The following is a 21,864-nucleotide window of genomic DNA, read 5'->3' as shown; positions in this document are numbered from 1 at the left end:
TCCTCTCCCCACCTCAGCCTCCTCCAGTCATTTCTGCTCACACCAGGAGGAATGACATGCAAGTACCACCTACTTAAGGGTGATCTTCAAAATAGTGTCTACCCCCACCCCCAGGTCTTTCACCTGGAATGAGGTAATACTTACACTATTACTGTACACCATCTTTGACAATCCTGTGAATGTCATTGGTACAGAAAGGATGGTTGATCTCTTTCTCCATATTATTAAGCTCTCAGCAGTTACAAAAATAAAATTAAAAAGAAAAATCAAGAAGTGCTACTGTGCCAATTCATGGTTTCAAGGACCTTTGCAGCTGTAAATTGAAGTATGCTGGAACACATGCTGGCTGAACACGCTGAAAAATTCACCTGCTAGACAAGATCACACCAGCTAGAAAGTCAGAGTTTAATATATTCTACCTCCTACACCTTCACTCTAAATTACTGTCAATTTGCTAAAAGCAAAGCCACACACAATCACTCTCCCTTACAAAGTATGTTCCCAAACTAATGAATCTACAGGCTGCACTAAGATGGTTATATAACATCAGCAAATTGAATTTATTTTCCAGGCCCTATTTTCTGTCAGTCTTTGTAATCATCACCTCAGTTTCAGCTTCCTTCATCAAATCATCCTGTCACAGTTTCACCTGTTCTGAATTTACCAATCTGACACACCTGCAAACTACTCAATTGTTCCACTGTTATTAATGCACAGGAGCACCTGGAGACTCAGCCAAGTCAGTCACTTCAAACACTTAGAGCAGAGGGGAAAAAACTCAAACTTATCCTGAAGAGCTCATGGACACAGCTGCAAGCAAGGCTAGAACAGGAGAAAGTAAGACAACACAGAGGCACAGTGAGTTTGTTTTCACACAGGCTTAGACTGGTGCGTTGACTGTGCAGTGCTTTGGGGTTACATGAACAACACTCGCATCTCTTTCCCTGCTGGTTTGCTTGCAGCCATTCCTTCTCCTAATTGATAATCTGGGATGAGATGATGGCACATTGTTTAAGAACTCTACACTCACAAACTTGCTTGGAACTGCCAGAGCCAACCAGAACTGGCTGCTGCCATCTTGGCACGCTCTGCCTGATTCATGAGTTAAAGGATTAACATCTTTAAAAGTAGGTGGGGAGGATTTAAAAGACATTGCTGCTTATATTCTTTCACCTGCTTCTTCTTTCAGACATCACCACTGTAAAGCAAGGGTAGAAAAGGTATTTTCCATGAACTCATTTGAATTTAAATATTACTGAAAATTACTGTGAAAATAAAGGAGAATCTAGTGAACCACTTTCCAATGTTTGATCTGAATTACTTTACCTTGTGTTAGCACTTAGGAGGAGATCAGTTCAGTACCAAAAGTCCTTAATTTCATTAACCACACTTATCCCACATTTTTCTTTACTGAACTGGACAACTACACAGTCACAGTCATTACTGTGCAACTGAAATTTTCATAGAGCAGCCACCTCCTTCCTCCAACCCAAAGCTACCAAAACCATCTCAATGCCACTCCTGTGCTTCTGAAACACCACTCCCAAAAGGGCTTTGGGCAGCAGTTAAACTGGGGAAAAAACCACACAGCCCATGGATTCTATACTACCAGGTAAGGGCTGGAGAAGTGGGCATTATCCAAACCCTGTGAATCCAAAAGCTTGCAGCCAGCACAGCTAGAAAGCAGGCAACAGAGAAATACACCTTGAAGAACCCTGTCACTGTACAGGAGCTGCTTCACAATATTTTTTTCTTTAGATGTCAGAGCATATGCCACCACTGATGACTAACAAGTAAGGAACACAAAGAAATTTTGGTGCATCAGTCAAACCATGGTTGAAAAACTATGAGGCCTGACATCAAATCAGGCTGCTATCTTTGAAGTGTAGTACTTAACAGTCAGTGAATTATTTCATGCCAGTGCTGTGTGCATTTCTGATACTGGCACGAGATGAGAAACAGGCCAGTGACTGAACTATGATGGAATGAATTTTTACTTCCATATGATAGACAATAGACACTCATAGCAGATGGATGCACTGCACTATCTACAGTGATATTCTGGGAAAATATTATGGCAGTTGGAATGTCCAGTAATAACCAGAAATCAACAAGTAAACAAAGCTGAGGCACTGCTGTAGAGATGACCTTCCCTTAACAGATGCCTCTCATTTGCCACATGTAGAAAAATATTTCCAGAAAAAGATATTCTACTTTATATCTCAGACTCTCAAAGGACTCACAGGAGGTCCTGTCTCTGGTGGAGCCAAGTTCAAGACTCTTGTCACATAGCAAGAGCTACACATGTGTGCATACATATACTAGTTAATTAAAACCAAAATAAGAACCAACCTTAAATTCTTAGAAGAATTAAGAGTCAGAACCACTTCATTCTGCTCCTGTCTTTTCACATTTCCTGTATAATTTAATCCTGGAGAACTGCAGTGCTTCAGGGAACACGGGTCAATGCCAACAATTCAGCACCAGTCTAGTACTAAACATCACTTCTAAACACAAGAGGTTTTTTATTGACTACCTAGCATCTTTACCTTGAAGAGTGCCTCTGAAGTGTCTAAGTGTTCCTAGAGGAAAACCTTGCATGCAAAGCATCTACAGACTGATGATCCTGTCTTTACACAGTCACTCCACATCCACCTTCTCCACAGACCAACGCCTACCATGGGACAGCAAGACCATAGATGCAAAATCGGAACAACAAATCACAGTGAGTTTCAAATCCTACACATGTAGAATGTGCAAGACACTGTCCATTTGCAAGCACAAAAAGCCCCCCATTACATAACTACATTTATGTAGTCTGTCAGATTTGAAGTGCCAGCACAGACACAAGCAGATTCAGTATCACTACAGACTCAAAAGAAAAGAATCCTTTGTGAGTTGCTCTTAAATCAAAAGCATTCAAAACATTTCCAGCAAGTGAAATATATTTTGTGCACTCAACTTCAAGTATGCCACAAAGGTCATGAACACAGTTAAAACCAGCTTACTAAATAAATGGGTATTTTCCCTCACTGAACTAAAACATACAATACTTGTCAAATATTAATTATACTGCATCAAGTACAGCATTCTTACATCTCTGTTCTAGAGGCAAAACTGGGATATTCTCCATGTTCTAATATGTATCAAAGACAGCTTATAAGTGCATTGAGCTTTGCCATGTTCCCCTTGTATTTTGGTTGAGCCCATGGAGTATTAGTCATCTTTGTTATATTCATGCTCAACATAGCTAAAAAATTGTCTTAAGATGTATTCTAAGCAACTGTCAGATTGAATTTTTGACATGTTTATTCTCAAACTGTGGCTAATTAAAAAACCAAACTGTTCATACTCTATAGGTTGAATGAGTAAACTTATACAAAAAATGGTACTGTATTTATTTAAATAATTTGTTCACGTGTAATTTTATTATTGTTTTACACAAAGTACATATTTTAAGAATACCTCTTTAAAATACTGCATTATGTCTCACCATTCTGAATTTAATCAACAAGTAACCTACAGCAACCTTTACTTATTTTCCTCCACATACACCACCATCCATCTTACATCCAGATGCTGTAAATATGGTGGGTTGGGTTCACTTTCTGAGGTTTAGCTGATTACTGAGGTTTTGTTCACAACTTCACAAACCAGTATTTTGGTAGGAACAAATGCTGCTTCTGAGAACTTTTACCTTAACTGACATGGGCAATCTAGCAATCCATATTCCTCAAAAAACATAGGCACTCTCCAGGAGAACAGTCCACAAGCAACTCCAGGCAATGCCTCCAGGCAAGAGGCTGGTGGCTCCTATAAGCAACATACACCTGCTCCTTTTAATTAAATACACAGAGGAGTAAATCGTGCAGGACCAGATTGAGCCCTGGTAGAAATACAGTGGACAGAAATAACAAATTAGGTACTTTCTGATCAAGTGCACTAGTCAAATGCAGTTATCAGCATGAAAAAATATTAAACATTTATAACAACCTAGACTGAGAGAGTAAAAGTCATATTTAGAGCTCAGGCCAGATTTGTTACCAGGCAGTGAACTGCTGAATGCATGTAATTAAGGACACAAAATCAGTATTATGCTAACAAGACTTTAAGAGCACCACTTAGGTGCACAGACTAAAACCATCTTTCACAGCAGCTGAGTCTTCTGCATTCCAAGGGCAAGAACCATCTCTGCTATACACAGTGCCATTTACTAGTCAGAAAATGTCATCCTTCCTGGGAACAAAGTGAAGAGCTATGAAATAACAGGTTCTGAAATTTTGTTAATAACATTTCACACTTGAGAACCAGAGCCTTCAAACTTAAGAAGAAAAATAAAAGAAGTCATGTGCATCTCAAAATCAAAATCCAGTTTGGCTATTTAAGCTTAGATTTTAAGACAAAAGAAAACCCTTATTAAAATATCTTATGTTCTTTAGGAAACAAATGGAAAAGAAGTTTTCCCTTAATGAAAAGTAATCAATTGTGGCTGAAGTCCTGAAAATCTTCAGCTAAGACAGTGTTGGGAAGAAACTCTTAAAAAGTGAAAACTTCTAGAACAAACACAGGAATAGAACTGTCAACGACACAAGTGGCAAAAAGATCTGTTTTGTGCCTGTAGTGGACAAATACAGAGGTGCAATCATCTTCACTACAGAGCAATTCAAAATTAATTTTCATTTTTTATAAAGCCAAACCTTACTGTCAACTTGTCTCACTGTAAACACAGAGGACTTCTGGTTTCCCAGCATAGAACAGACTTGAGATATAAAGGAGGGACGAAGTCCCATCGCCACATTCCTCCCCACTCAGTGACAAATGACACTGGAGGCACATATGTATTAAAACACAAGTTAAAAACACTAAAAATATACTAATAGCAGGACTTCCTCCTGCAGTGATGGGACAGGCTCAGACAGGAGGTCCCTACATGAAGTTGTCTCTGATGTGGTCCTACTGGGGAGCATGGTGCCCAAGTAAAGACCAAAAGCAAGGCAACTAAGTAATGGACTTGAACATCTCAAAATACAGACAGTATCAGTCAAATTCCTTATCAGAAATAATTACGCTGGAAGTAATTGTGAAAGTGCCACTGAACTTCACTTTGCCAGTACAAATGAGTACAATACTTTGTCAGTGCCCTTTCTGAACAGTTGTAACATTTTATTCCAAGTCATTACAGCTTTATTTTTTGAATCAACTTTGAAAAGTACAGAGAACTAAATATAATTCCCTGCAAATCTGAAGCAATTATTAAAGTCAAATGTTTCCACCACATGTACAAGAAAAAAAAATTTCTTTCCTCTAGCAAACAACATAATTTAGTAGGACAGATATAAGGAAAATTTAAATTCCAGACTGTTCTCTGAGCTACATGTAGCAATGAGGGGATGTCTCAGACACGTTCTATTGCACATTCATAAGACTTCAACCTTAACAGCCTGGAAGCCCTACCATTTACTCCTAGATATGGTTGTGAAAGGCACAATCAACAATGTGGCAGATTCTGAGACCAAACTATGGATTCATACCAGAGCAATGCATGTTGCACATATTCCCTTTAAAAATCTCTGGTCCAATGGATGGAGAAGTGGACAGAAGTGGATAAAGCACCCATATGCCAGGTACCATCTTTACAAAGGTCCTTTTAGGGCAGCCAGTAGCAGGTTCAAGTTGGAGCAGAACATCATCTGTAGCAGCCCAGATTACCTCTGAGTACTAGGAATCCATTGTTTAAATTATGTTGCTTCCTAGCCTCTCTCCCCAGCACATCTGAGGGCTGTAGGCATGACCAAGTTACAGCAGGTAAAGCCAATGTAAATGCTGGACTTGCTAAGTGTTTCCAGAACCACTAAACCATTAACTCATGCCTAGTCTTGAAAAAACAAAAGAGCCAACCACCAAACAAAAAGAGAGGGAGCAGTACTTCCCTTTCTGATAAAAATATTCAAAGCTTTTCAAATTAAAAGCCATACACTGTTTGACTGCCAACTGCAATGCTTTCTCCTGTTAAAAACTAAACTACTTGTTTTCCCAACCATTACCTTTTATAAACTCACATAGTCTTCCTCAGATAAAATGCTACCAATGTTTTTTTCTCTTTTTGTTCACAGCAATGTGCCAATATGATCAATACCATTAGGAGTTCCCACATCCCTACTCAGAAGCCTATGCTGAAGTTCCTGAAGAACCAAAGCAAAATCTCAGAGCTTAAATCTTCCACATGAGCTGTAGGTCATCTCTCAATGCACTTCCTTTGGTATTTGTGCTTTCCCAATGTCACACTGCATTTTAGTACAAATGTGTAATTTTCTTGTGCTATACGTATGGTTCAGTGCACCCACAGGCACACCTATGGCTTCACAACTGTCACAATGTTGTATCTCAAAAGCACAAAAAAGAGCCTATAAGGACACAGAATGCAAGTAATAAGAACATTAGTTATTCTCACAGAAATGCCCACTGTTCCTCTTGGGATGTTTTTAAAGTTAATTGCACAAACAGTTAAAACAAGCCTTACTCTCTGCCTTACCCACAAATAAGGGCTTTGACTGACACACACTGGCAAATAAAGAAAAAAAAAGTCTGCCAGGCAAAGCAAGCCTCAACCCTGCCAGCTGCCCCTTAGAATGTAAGTTGGTGCCCCAATGACAGATGGCCATACAGCTCACATGGCACTGCAAGAGCAGCTCCAGTTTTCAGCCCAGCATAATTAAGCCAACCAACTGCAACTCTCCTTTACCTTCATATGGTGCCCTGAAAGATTAAAGCACCACCACAGCCATTCCTGAGCCATTCAGTGATCCCTGTCTTGAACAAGGATCAGCTGGGAGCACAGAACAAAGGGCAACTGAGAGCAACGGCTCCCAGTACACCCATCCAGATTTTAGCCTGGGACAAGATGAGCACTAGCATAAGCCCAGAAAGAAAACAGGTATTGTACTAAGAGACACCACATGGTTCACAACTGGAGTACCAACCACAGGAACCCAAGGACATGACGTTCAATTCTGTGCTTTACCACAGATGTGGTTCCATGATAAAGATAAAACAATTTAAGTGTATAATACTGCCAGAAAGGAGGGTGCAGACCTTTTCCCACCAGCTCCCACACACAGTGGGAGTGATTGTACAGCTACACAGTCATTAAAACGAAGGAAGGAAGAAGCAAATCACTGAGAAAATCCCTTTTGGTAGCCATTTGCAATCACACTGCTTAAAATATCAGTGAAACTGTGCCTATAGACTTCCCTGGTGACTTAGGGCAAGCTATGCCATTTCCTCATGCTTTCGTTTCCCACTGCTGATGTCAGAACAATGATACATCAGAACATCCCAGGTGTGCAATGACAGCTACAGACACCACTAAAGGCCTGCAAGACACACGAGCTCTGCAATACAAACATCCAAATTAGTAAAACAAAGGGGATCCTTTACCAGTAGCTGAAATTACTCTAGGCACTCACTAGTGGCAGAATAACAGATATTTCCCCGTGTTTGCTGCAACTCCAACACAAGACCTTCAGGCAGAAGGGAAGGATTAAAGTTGAGTGCACTGATTAGTATTCTTTTTACATCACTGAATGCTTGAACAGCTCTTTCCCAAGTAAACTCTGAGCATATACAAGAGTAAGGATTTCTGTGAAAAGATCAGTAAGTCAGGAACCTTCTGGACTAGAAACTGCTCATTAGTTTTACTCCACCCACTGCAGGGCTGTTACTAGAAATACTAAAAGAGGAAACAAAGAACCACTGAATTGGTCCTCTCACTTTAAAAATTAAATATGCACACATACATACAAATCCACTCTTAAAAGAAATTCTTATTTAAACTCTTAAGGTCACTAAGTCTACTACAGTGACTGTCTCTAAGAAATTTTATCTAGATGGGGAGATTTTTGCCAGCTGGGTTTGCAGAATAGGATACTTAAGAATTGTCTCCATATATAGTGAAAAATACCTGACGGCAGGGAGGAAGAGGCAAGACTTGGGAGGAAATATATCACTTATCTCTTTTAATAAAAAAAGAGCAGGTTGATTTTTGGTTTTAAATGAGAGAAAAAACTCAACCCAAGAAGGATACCACATTGTTAAACCCTGCTCTTCTGATGCCTTTGCCTTTTCTCAAACCATACACAGATTTCAAAAGGTAGACAAATTAAAATTCATTTTCTGTAATGTACTTGGCCATTTCTGTAGTACTTTTAAATTTGGGGAGAAGACAAAATATGTCCCAGAAATCTTAAGGAAATCTTACCCAGGCTCAAGCAGTTACCCCAGCCACCACAATGCACACAGCATTTATATTATTTCAAAACAATCTTTCTGTCAACAGGACCCTACACAGGTTACAAGAAATAAATCTTAGTTAATGTTTAATACTCGGTATATATACATAATTTTACTGACTACATCTGCAGCAAAACATCATAAAGATAATAAGAAAAAGAAATTGTCTGTTTTACTATTTAAAATTTGCTTGTTATGAAAGTGGTAATTATTTCTACCATGCAAGTGCCATAAAGAGTTGAAAATTTCTGCCCTTCACAGCCATTACAGCACCATGTCACCAGACTACCTGTTTGCTAATAGTGGTAGCCCAGAGGAATGCTTAGGGCCAACGCTGCTGATAGGAAAGAAACATTAGGATAACAACTGAAGTGTATTTAGTCTGAAAAATCACTGTGCCAAATTCACTATGAATCAGGTAATATTCTTGATGCCACACAACTGTGCAACATTTCTAAATCTTATACATACACACAAAAAAATACTGGCAGCTTCTTGCATTCTTTGTGATACTGGTCATTGTGTCAACTGAAATTAATGAAAAACAATGCACTCAGTCTGCTGGGATTTACCCAAGAACATGGCAATGAATCCACTCAGCACCAATGGATAACAGGTATTGTTTGGCAGGCCTTTGAAAAAGAGGAGTTAAAAATCATGCTTTTTCCACACACTACCTACTTTTAACTTCCACTGTATTAATCAGCATATGAGCAACCCACAGCACAGAGAAAACTCAAAGCTTCAGTTTCTAAAAAAAGTTATCCAGAAAAAATTCAGGCTGAAAAATTAATGTATTTTTGAAATAAATTAATGAAAACTGATCTTGAACTGGAACACCACATACTATTGAGACTGAAATTTTAAAATAGAAATTTGTTTGAAACTAATTTTCTGTTGTCTCTCTTTTGCCCACATTTTTACAAATTTACAGATTTCAATGTTAGTATGATCAATACATTTTCCGTTAAACTTACATATTAAAAGCTAGGTTGTCTGTAACCGAAAAATCAAAATAATTTCACCTCCTCTTTCTTTTCTGACATTTAAAAAACAGTTTTAGAGGGTATGGGGCTGTTAGCAAACATTATGTCCTGTTTAAAGTTAACAAGCTCAGATGTTCAAGCGTTATTTAGACAAAATGGGAGAGCCAACATCACACTGACAAGTACTGTGAGGAACTGATGATCTTCAGAACTGAGCTTCATTACATAGACACTCACTGAACCTACTGGGATATGCCCTTTTCAGTTACTTAAACCTTTCAAACTCAGGTTAAATTTGACAATGACCAACAACCATACTGATACTGTCAAGTGTATCAGCAGATTATTGATCACAAGCTGCTGATCAATGAGAAGATATTTGGCAAGATATGAAAGGTTCTCAACTTGTTATCAAAGGCCACTTGAAGTTGCTCAGGTATCACCCATTATCACAATCACACCCGTTCTTCTTCTAGTCATCCTGACAGCAACAGTAGCCCAAAGCACTAATCCTCTCTCCTCCCACTGATGCCTAGCTGGCCAAACAACTCTTGTGTTGAAGGAGGTTCTCTCAACAGCAATCCAAGGCACGTACCTTAGAGGCTCAATTATCGTAGAGCTTTAGGGAGACTCAAAAATGGAACCAGAGGAAGCTCCAAATGGATCTTAATACAAGAGGGAAATTAGAAATTGAAATTAGATGATTTTTAAGGTCTCTTCCAACCCAAACCAGTGTGTGGTTCCATGAAAAGCAGTTCTTCTGTGATGGAAAAACCACTATGCACTCTCACACATGGCAATTGTTCTGGACCTCTGCTCTTCCAAAGTCATAACAGATGGACCTCAGCTACCTCTTGTCCCTACCTATGGTCTCATCTTGGACAGCTGCAGCCAACACAGGTCCAAATAGAGCAAACAAAATTTCAGAGTAACTGGTTTATTTTGGATAACTGCTCTTCAAAGAGTGTGGATGCATGTCCAAGGACATGGTCACAGATCCTACCACCTGCAGAGAAAGGTGAGGCATCACATCTTGACCAGGATTAATGTAACAACCATCCGAGAGCTGTAGTCCTTCGTCAGGACAGCAACAACTGAAGGAAATAGCAAACATTAATTTGAGCAGCCACTACACGCAATTTACATTGATGACCCAACAGCATTTGGGTCACCTTTCTGGCCTCCTGCTTTCTCAATTGTCAGGAGAGGCTTATTTGGACAAAGCATTCAATTTTGTCCCCAGTTCTTGGAAACAATGACTAAAATCTGAAGTTTTCCCATGCTTCTGCAGCATAATGTTCTTTCTAAAGGTACTTTGACAAACCTAACTTTCTAAAGGTATGTTGATAAACTTCCCAACTATTTATTTCTCACAGGACTACAAGTCTGCACCAAGACTTATATCTCAAATTCCAATTAAAGAAGAAATTTACACATTTCCTCTGACTTTTCCAAGTACAAGAAGCTTGGGAACTGTAAATTTTACCCAATTATCTCCTAGAAAAAAACATTTATTGACCAAATAAGAACGAAAAAATAGGAAGGATACTTTATATACACACAGGACCAGTAATGCAGTAATTAAGTAAAGAGATTAATCTGTGGAAGAAGAGGAAATGGAATAGATTCAAGAGACAGTTCTGGGTTTCTCTTTGGGAGCCTAAAGAATTCACTAAGGCAGCAAGAGAGGATGGCAGTATCACACTACTGAAAAATATTTTCCCATAAACATTTAAGTAGTATTTTAGATTTTTAACAATTATTGATGAACCAGACTGGACTGGATTTGCTGTTGCAAAATCAAATTTCAAATAAGAACTAGGCACTAAAAAGAAAATCAATTGTTTTACCTTTCATGTCATTTCAGATCAAATTTAAGCACCATTTCTGGCAAATGGGAATTTTTCAGTTAGCTGGGATTTCAATAGGCTTTGAATGAGAACATCGAAAATTGTTACTGCAGTGTTAGAATTATTTCAATTACCAAGCATCATCTGAGAGAAATCAAGGTAAAATGTACTTCTTCAAAAACAAGAAAGAAGTATACCAAGATACTGTGAAATAAACAACTTGTTCTATATGTTTATAAATGCACTAATAAAACTTTGTATGTTCTGCTAAAGAAAAACACACCTGGCAATTGTAACATCTGACTGGTTTTCAGGATAGCATCTTTGTAGGATTTATTTCTTGCAAGGTATGGTCTCAAAACCACAACAATATAGGAAGGTGGTGAAGTCCTCATCCTGCTGTTCTACAGCCAAACTAGCTGAGAGACAGAAACTGCATTATTGTTTTAGCCAAGGCTCTTCAGCAGGTCTAACAATCCACATGGAGAAGGGAGTGTCTTGCAAGAGCATAATGAAAGAGGGTCAAGCTAACTCAAATTACCTTCCATTTGCCACAGGCTAAGAGCATACACATGAACAATTACTGTGAATCAGACACCCCAGATCAGCTGACATATGGTAACCTGTCATCCTACAATAACCTGTCCAAATACAAAGCTGGCTTGAAATGTAGACCTGCTGTAGAGCTACAACTCACCCCTATTCAGAAAGCAAGACACTAAACCCTGGGACCTTTGCTTCTGGATGCATAAGCTGAAAACAAGCAACAGAAGAGAACCCCACAGATGAGAGCCCTTAAGGTAAACAGGCTGTTTCCAAATACTACAAACTGGGATTACCAAAAGGAAATAGTTACTGTAACATGACCTATTAATGCTAATCAGCCCTTCAGTATAAAACCATACGCACAGTACCATGACCATGAGACTGCAAATTCAGCTCTTCTGCTGGTGTGGACAGTGGTTATTTAAAATAAGTATAGGAATTTCAAGTACAGTTGTTCATTTGGCCTTGTTGCCATGTAGTGGCAATTCAAAGTAGGATAAAACCCAAGCTTTTGTTTTCCAATCTCATTCTCAGGAGTGCTCAGCTCTCTAGGCTGCATGTACCCACCAAGCTCAATGCAGTCAGTCAGCACAGAAAAAGTGAGGAAAAGCTCTATAAGCTCTACCAGCACTAGACTGGCACTCACATGGTACAGCTGAATCAGTTTTTTGGAACACAGAACTGGTTGTGCAAGAAGATAAACACTACTATTATTTTGATACTGGAATACCAGAGATATCCGGTATGTATGGGAAGCATATCTATACAGGCTTCTGTGGAACAACCTACATAGAGTCAAGGTAGAGAGCTCAACAGAAATAAACCCAGGAGCCTGAGTGACAAGGTTTCCAGGCAGAGCTCAACTATGCAGCACTTTGAGCTCCCAGAACAAAGCAGTGCCTGAACTCTCACATACAAGACATCAGAGGGACCTGACAAACCTGGCAACGGAATGGAAACTGCAGGTTTCTGTAACAACGAACAGAAGGTTTCATTGTATGTCCCACAGCACAGAGCCCCAGCAGCATTGCAACAGCTCCTCTCAAACACACAGCACTGGCACCAGGCACTGGGGCAGGCTCCAACCCCACAGCACAGCCAAGCTGATCTAGGGGTGACCTGTGAGGGCAAGGGCCAGTCCCACTGATGGGCAGTTCTCTTACTCACCCAACCCTGCAGTTAGAGAGCTCCAACAGCTAAAGCAGCAGGTCACTACTCACAGTGCTTTGGAGGCTTGGTTTCTGTGGTGATATGGTTCAGGGAGCTAAGGGTGTCAAAGCAAGGCAAAGGCTGAGCATGAAGTTAGAAGCAGGAGAACCAGGACAACCTCCTTCTCTAACAAACAGGCTCCACAATTACTTAGCTATCTTGGAAAAATGCAAGAAAAGGAAGTCTCTCAGAGGAGAGCACAAAAAATAGTCCCCAAAAGCCTACTGAAAGAACTCCAGGTTTTATAAGTGTTCATTGCCTGTTTAGCCTAGCTTCTACCCACAAATGAATAATAATTTTAAGAACAGGGAATTTCCTGATTTTTATAATCAGGAAAACTGTTATTGAGAGGAACCACAATAACTACTATTCAAGCTATCTTTTATGAAGGATCCCAGAATCATATATTTTAATCATCTCAAGAAAAGTTAATTAAACTTTCTAACAGGAAGTACAAGGCACATAATAGAAGATGCCTCTAGAGCATCTTCTTTAGTTAGGAACCCACATCTAGAACTCACTCTTTTCTTCGACAAAAATTTAAAAGCAATAATATACTACAAAAGCAGAATTTTGATACTCTGTAATTTCACTGCATGTTTTAATTTGCTTTCTTTCCCTCCCCCCTCCTTGGCCCCCATTTCACAAGAACTGAAGGACTCAGACTAAAAGCCTAGATTATATTCAGATACTACAGTAGTATCATGAGCAAGAATCACCACGTTTTACTCCCCTTCCAATCCAAGTGCTGAATGCAGAAACATCACACAAGTAAGAAACAGAAAGAAATACCTAATAATCTGAAACTGTGAAAAGATTAGGCAATGACAAATTCAACTGACAAACCTTCCATTTTCTCAATTCCTGTTAGTTCAGTCAGTTCACCTCTGCTTCTTTTTTTATCCATATGTTGTGCAGCTCTGGGTTAATTTTCCTATTGCATCTGTTGTAATGTGTAAGACTAAATACCTTTAATCACTAATCAATGCAATTTAGAAACCTTACAGAAGCACACTACCTCCTCTTCCTAGCAGACCAAAGAGTTTACAGGCAAGGCCTGCAAGAGGAAGTTTAAGTGTTGCCACAGGTGATGCACGTTAACAACGCACCTGGTGCATCCTCCTTCCAATTACCCAGGGACCCAGAGGAGAGTGTGGGCCAAAGAGTTGTCCTGGCTGCAGTGGCAGCCCCTGGGATGCCACCTCTGTGAGTGTGTGTGCTCAGTGTGCTGAGCAAACACCCGGCCCAGCAGTGGCTCTGCACATTCAGCACTCGTGAGGCACACCGGGCTCACCACGCTGCGGAGGGAGCTGCCATGAAAGCAGGCTGCCAGCCTGACCTTCCCAGGCAGCTGCTGGCCTGACACAGCCTTCCTAGGGCTCCACTTCCATGCATCTACATCAAAGCCTCACATCCAGCGCACAGAATGTTTATTTATGCTCAACAAATGAGATGCTTCATGCCTGCACACCTGCAGTAAAAGCCTGACATACACCGCAAGCTTTGGTCTACTCTGTAGCTGTGATTGTCCCAGGAAGCACCAGAGCAAGGAGGGGGGCACAGAGCATAACCTTTCCCCAAACCACAAAGATATAAAATAGACCCGTGGAGGAGGCTTCATTATCTCTTAAACCACTGGGCTCCAAGTTTTTGTCACACAGAAAGTAAAAACAGATTTGGTATTTCTGGGAAACTATAACAGATGTTAATAGTCTTATGATTGAGTAAAATATACCAAGACTATAGGCAATGAACACTACTGTGTATGCCAAGAACAAATACACTTGATTTTGATCTCTCCAATTGAAATAGAAAGCTTTAGCATAGGTTTAGGCACTTGTCCTATATGAAGGACAACAAAGGTACATGCATACTCCTTTGCACTCCTAATGCAGAATGAGGCTTTGGGAAACAGAAATTGTACTTGGAGAACCAAGTTTATAGACTCCAAATTTTTATCTGTAAGGTAGACTTTAGAAACTTTTCATTGCAAAAACAATAATTTTATTTCCAGATCTTTTCCCAGCCCGTGACTCACTTTCAAGAAATAAGAGAAAAGCCTTAACTAGATTTCTTTCCATGTAGAGCAACTGATGCCTGACTTGACTTCTCGCCTTAAGGGGTGACCCTACAAAAACTGAAACCCATTTAGGTGCTTTGATGCAAGTCTGTGCACTTGCTTCAGAATAATTTAATTCAGTTACTGTTACTGCCCTGCACTCACCAAATAAGCCTTTAGCACATACAAAAAAAAACATATATAATAATGCATGTGCTTTCACACACACACTTGAAACAGAGCCAAATAAAGACTCCTTACCTTTCCTAAGATATTTATCTCAACATTACAAAATTCAAATGTTGTGAGCAAGAACTCTACTGGAGTTTAGTTTCTGTATGTTTGTTTTACACAGCCTAACCCACTCCTTTTCCCAGTCTGTCAAGCTCTCGTGTCCCCTATACAGACAAATGACTAATTCAATTACCTTGTGTGCTGACAGGCCAGCTGGTTGCTGCTTCTTGGCATGGGTAGAAGAGGGTGAGTTATAAATGTCTTTCCCTCATTGTCTTCGTCCTCTGCCCAGCCAAAAAACTTCACACCCCTTTGGCAACTTTGGTTTAAACGAGCTAACAAGTTCAGAAGTTGCAGAGTGACACACAGACTATATGGGTGTATCTATCTTGTTTTCACTGCAAAATAGATTGGGGCTAGGAGGGGAAGCAAACTTGCACGGTAGGTTTACAGCATGCATGTATTAAATTTGCCTCAGCTCCAAAAGTATTGACCCAGCTTAACCCAATCTAAAATGGAGCTGCCACAGTCCCACCACACCCACAGGCGTTCAGTGTTATCCCTTCCCTTGTAGCAGCACTCGTGCCAAAAATCAACCTGGGGAAAAAAAAAAGGCAGTTAGCATTTGGTGCAGGCAGCTCGGAGCCAGCTCCTGCCTTGTCACATGGACACCGGCAGCAGGGAACAGCAGCACCGTGGCAGATGCAGCTGGGGACTTATCAGCACACAGGAGCCAAGCCTAAGAGCACTTAATTCTGGACATGCAGCTCAGAACCTCATTAGTACTACAGCCAATGATGTGCTGGTTTTACACAGGCACATATGCACTAATGGAGTTATTATTTTGAGAAGAAGAGAAACAAGAAAAAAATATTCATATGATAGCTCTGAGGTTGACAATTTCAGCTGCATTCCGGACAAGATCTTTTGGTCTTTTAAAATAAGTGTATAACCTTGTCTTCTTCCTAGCAGAACTAGCCAAACCTATACAATCAAGGAAGAAAAAACCAGCACTATAAGCAAACATGGGAATATTTAATCATAAACATTACCGAGTCCAGATTTCCTTTTGGGTAGACCTTTGTCCTAAAGAAAATAAAAGGACACATCTATTCTGTATCATTCATGCAGAATAGCAAAACCACTGAATAAACCACTGGTAACCCCACTGGTGACTGAGGAGAGATCAGGGGGGAGAAGGTAGAACAGAAGTGGCATGGTGTAGCCAGAGTGGCTAACTTAGATGGAGGGAGGTGTGAACAGCAGAGCATAAGGCAAAACATCTTGGGAAGTGTGTCCTGATGACATCTTATCTTGGCTGAACAACACAGTGAGTCTGGGGGAGAAAATATTTTTATCTGCAATCATTTATGATCTCCCTTCCCCACTAATCAGAACACAGGTACACAGGTATTGTTCATCAATGCATATTATAGACAGCATGGTTATATATTCATTAGATTTGTTCCTACTACACACATAAAACGAAAATTACTTCAGTATAAAGAACAGCTTTGTATGATTTTTAAATTCTTATAAGGAGCCTTTGAGGAAGGATTTTTAGAAAAGTATTTTTTCTCAGTGATCAATTTATTAACAATAGGCATCATAACTTGATTTTTACCCAGCAGTGAACATGTAACAGCTGTTACTCAGTTGTAAAACACTGTCTACTTACGCAGCATTAAATAATAAATAAAGCTCAAGACCTAGTACATGTTTTACTAAGCAATTTAATGATATGAAACAAGAAGTTCCAAAGATTAACTGTGAGCTGTAATATCAACTCTGTCCCGTGATATCTGTGCCTATAAGCACAGAGTTGTAATATGAAGGAGGAAAGAAATTAACAGTAACAAAAAATAATTTTTGTTCAGTCACAGCTGCACTCACAGTATCCAGTAAAAGGTTTTTTTTACAAATTTAAATCTGAGTTCAATAGAAACCCTTTCCTAATAACTTATACTGATTCTTTTGTACAGCCTTTTTTAGGATGACCTACATTGCTTGGGAATAAAGGTGAAAAAAGTCAACACTGATTTGCATGGTATAGTCTAACCCCAGCATATTGGCTTTTAATTTAGTAGCATAATTCATCAGCCTTTACTGCAATAGCCCTGCACAAAGCCATCAAAGTCACAGGTAAAACTGAAATTACCTTCCAGATATAGTGGATCAGACCTTGCAAATCCTGAGATAGAACAGAAACTGCACTAGAGACACCCCCAAATGCAGATAGAACACTAGTGACAAAAAAATCTTAATGCTGTTGACACATTTTTGGGCAAGTGAGACTAGCACAACTGACCTTCAAAAATGCAAGGAAAAAGCTAGCAGTGATCCACATGAAACGGTGATTTCCACAAACCATGGGATTTGATTTTGCTATAATTTCATCACCACTGAGTGGTCAACCATGTGAACCATAAGAACAATGTGAGAAAAAGAATAAAAAAATAGGTGAGTCCAGAGTTCCAGAAATATCAGAGTAATACAAATACACTGCAGCCTCACATTTCAATAGAGAAAGTTTCTGCCTGTATCTTTAGCAAATTAGTATCGTATGAACAGTGGCAGTCCAACGTAAAACTGAATAATCACTGAATTTAATCCATAAGCACATCATTCTGGATGCCTTTTATAAGTTGTATTTTCATCTGTTTAAAAGGCAAAGTAAGTCATGAGGTTGAAAAAATGCCTATATTCTGCATATGGAACGTCGATGATGAAAACCCTCAGTGCATGTCTTTGAGAGGAAGTTCTTTTTTTTGTTGTTGTTTTGCTTTATTTTCTGTGTTGTTGTTTTTCTTTTAAATGTCAGTATACCAGAGAAGTCATTTTAATCATATAATTACTGAAGATTTTGGAAGGTTTACACAAGACCCATAATTGGGCATAAGACATCACATCCTCTGGTTATATACACAGCAATCTGGTCTGGGTAACATTCTTTGCTCTGACCAATGTGTGCGAGGGGGGGCGGGGGAAGGAAGGGGAGGGAGGGGAGGGAGAGGAATGGAGAATTAAAAATACTTCTTCGTATTAAATTTTCTTTACCTCATTTACTTAAAATGTTCTGATTGCATAAAATGCACTAAAATATTTATCGCGACGCATCTCCGTAGTTAAAACACCTTGTTCTGAACGCGATATCCTAGATATTCAAACAAAAGACATTCAGCTGACAATGAAGATTTTTTTTTTTTTTTAATTTTAAAAAGGCATTTGTACACCTAAGACCGCACCACGGATCAGTCTTCTTTATCATGCCGGAGTTGTGACAGGTAATGCATAAAAAATTAAAATCTAATCCACCAGATAAGACATGCAAAATGTCTCCTCCAATCCCACCCCCATCTCGCCTTCAAAAAAAAAAAAAAAAAAAAAAAGCTCAGCCACCAGCAGCCCTGCACATTCGGAGCACAGGCACAGCGGCACCCCCAGAGCCACCACTGGGGCGACAGCGACAGGCCCGAGGGGCCGCCACCCCCGAGCCCCCCCGCACCCCGCTCCGGGCTCCATGAGGGGCGAATCCCACCTCGCCGCTTCCTCATGCCCTCACACAATGGTGCTTTCCCCCACTAGCTCGCAATTGTCAACATTTTCTGGCTAGGCCCCGGCCGGGCAGGGCCGGGCTGCGGGCGGCCCGAGCCCCCGCTCCGCTCGGGGGTGGCGGGGGCGGCGTGGCCGGGGGGGATCAATGGCCGATGGGCCGCGGCCCCCCCGCCGCCGCTGGAGCCGGAGCCCGAACTGCGCAGCAGGCGCGGCGCAGCGGGCCCGGCCCCGCGGAGCCTCGGCCAGACCCGGGGCCGCCGCCCCCGGACACCATTTCGGGGAAGGTGCCGCCGAGAGTGGCCCGACACCATCGCCTCCCCCCGCCCCGCAGCCCCCCGGGCGCTCTCCCCCCGCGGCCCTCAGGGCCAGGCCCACCGCTCCCCGCGGGGAGGCTCCGGTGTTCCCGGGGGGAGAGGGCGGCTCGCCCGCTCGCGGTCCCCGGGGACGGGGCGGGGGCTCGGGGGGGTGTCCTGTCCCGAGGGGCCGCGGGCGATCCGCTCCCCCCTCGCCGGCCCGGGAAGGGGCCGAGCCCCCGCCTCCCCCCGAGCCGGGGCAGAGCCCGAGCCAAACAAAGCGCGGCCTGAGCGGGAGCCAAGGGTGAAGCAGCCTGGGCTTTTCCTGCCGGTCTCCGCGCAGGGCGGGCCCCGAGCCCGGCTTACCCCGATCCCCGGCGGCGGCGGCGGCGGCGTTGTTCCTCTCCTGCTGCTGCTGCTGCACCGGGCGCGGCCTGGACACTCGCCTGGGTCTCCTGTTGGCGGCTCGGACCGAGTTCATTTGCCGGCTCGTGTGGGCGGCGGGAGGGGAGGGGGGGGAATCCTCCGGCAACCGGTGCCTCGGCGGGGACGGGGGCGCTCGGAGGGAGCCCCGGGGCGGCCGCCTCGCAGGCGCGGGCAGCAGGGAAGGGCGGGGGGGAAATCTCCGGGCGCGGGTCCCGCCGCTGCTGCCGGCTCGCTCGAAGGCAAAGGAGCCGCCGGCTCTCTCAGCGCTGCTGTGGGGGACGATGGCGCCGCGCCCCCCCCCGTCCCGGCCCCCGGCGATCCCGCGGTCCTGCCCGGCTCAGGCCCGTCGCTGCTCCGTGGCAGGAGGAGCCATTGACACCGCCAGGGACGCGCTCGCGAGCGGGCGGCCGTTGGGCGGCCGCGCTCCGCCAATCGGCGCGCCCCACACAAACGGCCGGCGCCGGCGCGGCCAATGGGCGCTGCCGTACTATCGGTGCGCGGGTTGGGGAGGGGCGGGCGGGCGGCACGGCGCGGGGTGGGGCGGCGCGGTGCCTATAAAACGCCGGGGCCGCGCGTGTGGGGCGGCAATGGCGGCGCTCGGGCCCGGCTGTGGTGGTGGCAGCGCCTGTGAGGAACCGGCGCGGGAGCCGGGCCCGGGGCAGCCCGGAAGCCGCCGGCAGCACACGGGCAGCGGAGGGGTCCGGCAGGCTCCGCTCAGGCCGTGTGTGATGAAGGAGAGAGGGCGGGCGTCTGGCGACGGTGCCTTGTTGTGGTGCCGTGCGCCTTGGTAACCCTGCCTGGGCTGGGATTAGCCGTGCTGTGGGTGCCGGCTCGTTTCGGCTTCCTGGCTGCTTGTTAACCATTTTTTCCCCTCTGGATTTGTGTATATTCCTTGGCCGGTGTGCCCACTCTTGTTTGTGCTGTCTTTTCCCAATACAACGATAACGCTCTTTAGTTTGGGCTTCAGAGAAGTGTATGAGGCTTTTCCTTTATTATATTTGTTGTGTTGGTGCTCAGCTGATGGCCTTAGAGCAGGGAAAAGAAGTAAACGAAGCTAGCTGTGGTCTTTTTTCTTTTCAGGAGCCACTTAATAAAATGGATGGCATAACCCAGGCAGTAAGGAAGAGATCATCTCTTTGTGGGGTTGCTCAGGAATCTGCTTCTAATGTTGTGAAGGTGGGTTTGTGTGGAGTCCTACTTAAACTGAGCTCTGGGAGCTCCTGGAACCAGGGCCCTTGTCTATGCCTGAAAAGCAAAAGAGTGTTATCTGGTATAAAATGTAAATAAATGATGGTAATTAAAAACACATTAGGTAGGAGCTTGTTTCAAGCTGACAAATGAAGGCATAATATAGCTAAAGAAAATGACAGCTTTTAAAAAGAAAGAAGCTTTAAAAACACTTACACTTGTGATTCCAAAGGAAATGACAGTGAAATTCTAATTCTCAGTTCACATTAGACCAAATATAAATGTGTGAGAAATCTCAGTAGTTGTTAAGGAGCACTTTTTAGTGCTTAGCATTTTGTTGCCCTAAAGAATGACTGCAGAAATAGTAGAGGATGTTTTTCTATGTCCAAGAGAAATAATTCTTGCCAAATGCCCTGATATTAGGGGAAGAGATAATGAAGGTAAGCTCCTGTGAGAAGAACTTTGTAGAGAAAAAGAATATAACCATCAATCTGTTTGGGGCCAGTTTCTGTCATAGTGATTACTAGGCTATGGTACTGAACATTCGGTAGAGCTACATAATTACATGTAAATATCATTAAAGTATTTTTTATTTTTGGTATTAGCATTGTGAAACTCTGCTTTAACTCTTGAATGGGAAGAATAATCATACCCAGGTATGGTGCTGAATTTACTGTGTTTTTACTGATTAAGGGTTTTTTTCCCCTCACTGGAAACTTCTAATCTTTAAACTGGAGTGTTTCAACTGTTTGAATCCATTTCTGTTCAGCTGTTCTGGTTGTGCTCTCTTCACCAAGCAAATGAATTTTTAGTGTCACAAGATTACCTGAAATTGCTCAGTGTAGGTATACTCCAATTTTTTTAGTTCTCTGAATCTTTGAAGCTTGTTCAAGGATGGATGACAAGCTGATTTTCAGAGAGCCTTCAAGAATCTATAGGTTCTGATACTAGAATAAAACTTTATTTATTGAAGCAAACTCTAAACTTCCTTAAGAAGTCTTGCACTAGTTTGAAACTGAATGGTCTCCTGGCCTACAAAAACACTTTCTGTAATTAGCTCCTTAAGGTCCAAGGTGTACTCTCACTGACTACCAAAATACATCAAGGGCAATCTATAGAAGTTATGCAGAAGTTTGGGATAAATGCTCTGAGTTGATGCAATAAAAACCTCATGCTGAATTATACAGAGTTGATTCAGTGACTCAATAAATTACTGGTGCAGAAAAAGT

The 21,864-nt window shown here is 42.3% G+C and overlaps 1 protein-coding gene and 1 long non-coding RNA gene across 3 annotated transcripts in view; one reads left to right on the top strand and one right to left on the bottom strand.

Annotated features, from left to right (window-relative positions):
- The window catches only part of FBXO11 (F-box protein 11), a 70,911-nt gene extending 51,068 nt beyond the window's left edge, over positions 1–19,843 (bottom strand). For both annotated transcript variants that reach the window (XM_071423297.1, XM_071423302.1), the window contains exon 1: positions 19,388–19,843. In XM_071423297.1, coding sequence (XP_071279398.1) covers positions 19,388–19,502 — 115 coding nt within the window. In that variant the 5' untranslated portion in view covers positions 19,503–19,843. The remainder of the gene's footprint in view (positions 1–19,387) is intronic.
- A 144-nt stretch (positions 19,844–19,987) lies between these two features.
- The window catches only part of LOC139588190 (uncharacterized), a 43,877-nt gene continuing 42,000 nt past the window's right edge, over positions 19,988–21,864 (top strand). The window contains exon 1 of the long non-coding RNA XR_011678574.1: positions 19,988–20,623. This is a non-coding gene — a long non-coding RNA (uncharacterized lncRNA). The remainder of the gene's footprint in view (positions 20,624–21,864) is intronic.

Source organism: Agelaius tricolor, unplaced genomic scaffold (assembly GCF_023055355.1).
Source record: "Agelaius tricolor isolate 1412-34295 unplaced genomic scaffold, bAgeTri1.0.p SCAF_1, whole genome shotgun sequence".
Classification (NCBI taxonomy): domain Eukaryota; kingdom Metazoa; phylum Chordata; class Aves; order Passeriformes; family Icteridae; genus Agelaius; species Agelaius tricolor.
The sequence above is the reverse complement of the archived record's forward strand: the minus strand, read 5'-3'. Positions and strand labels throughout refer to the sequence as shown.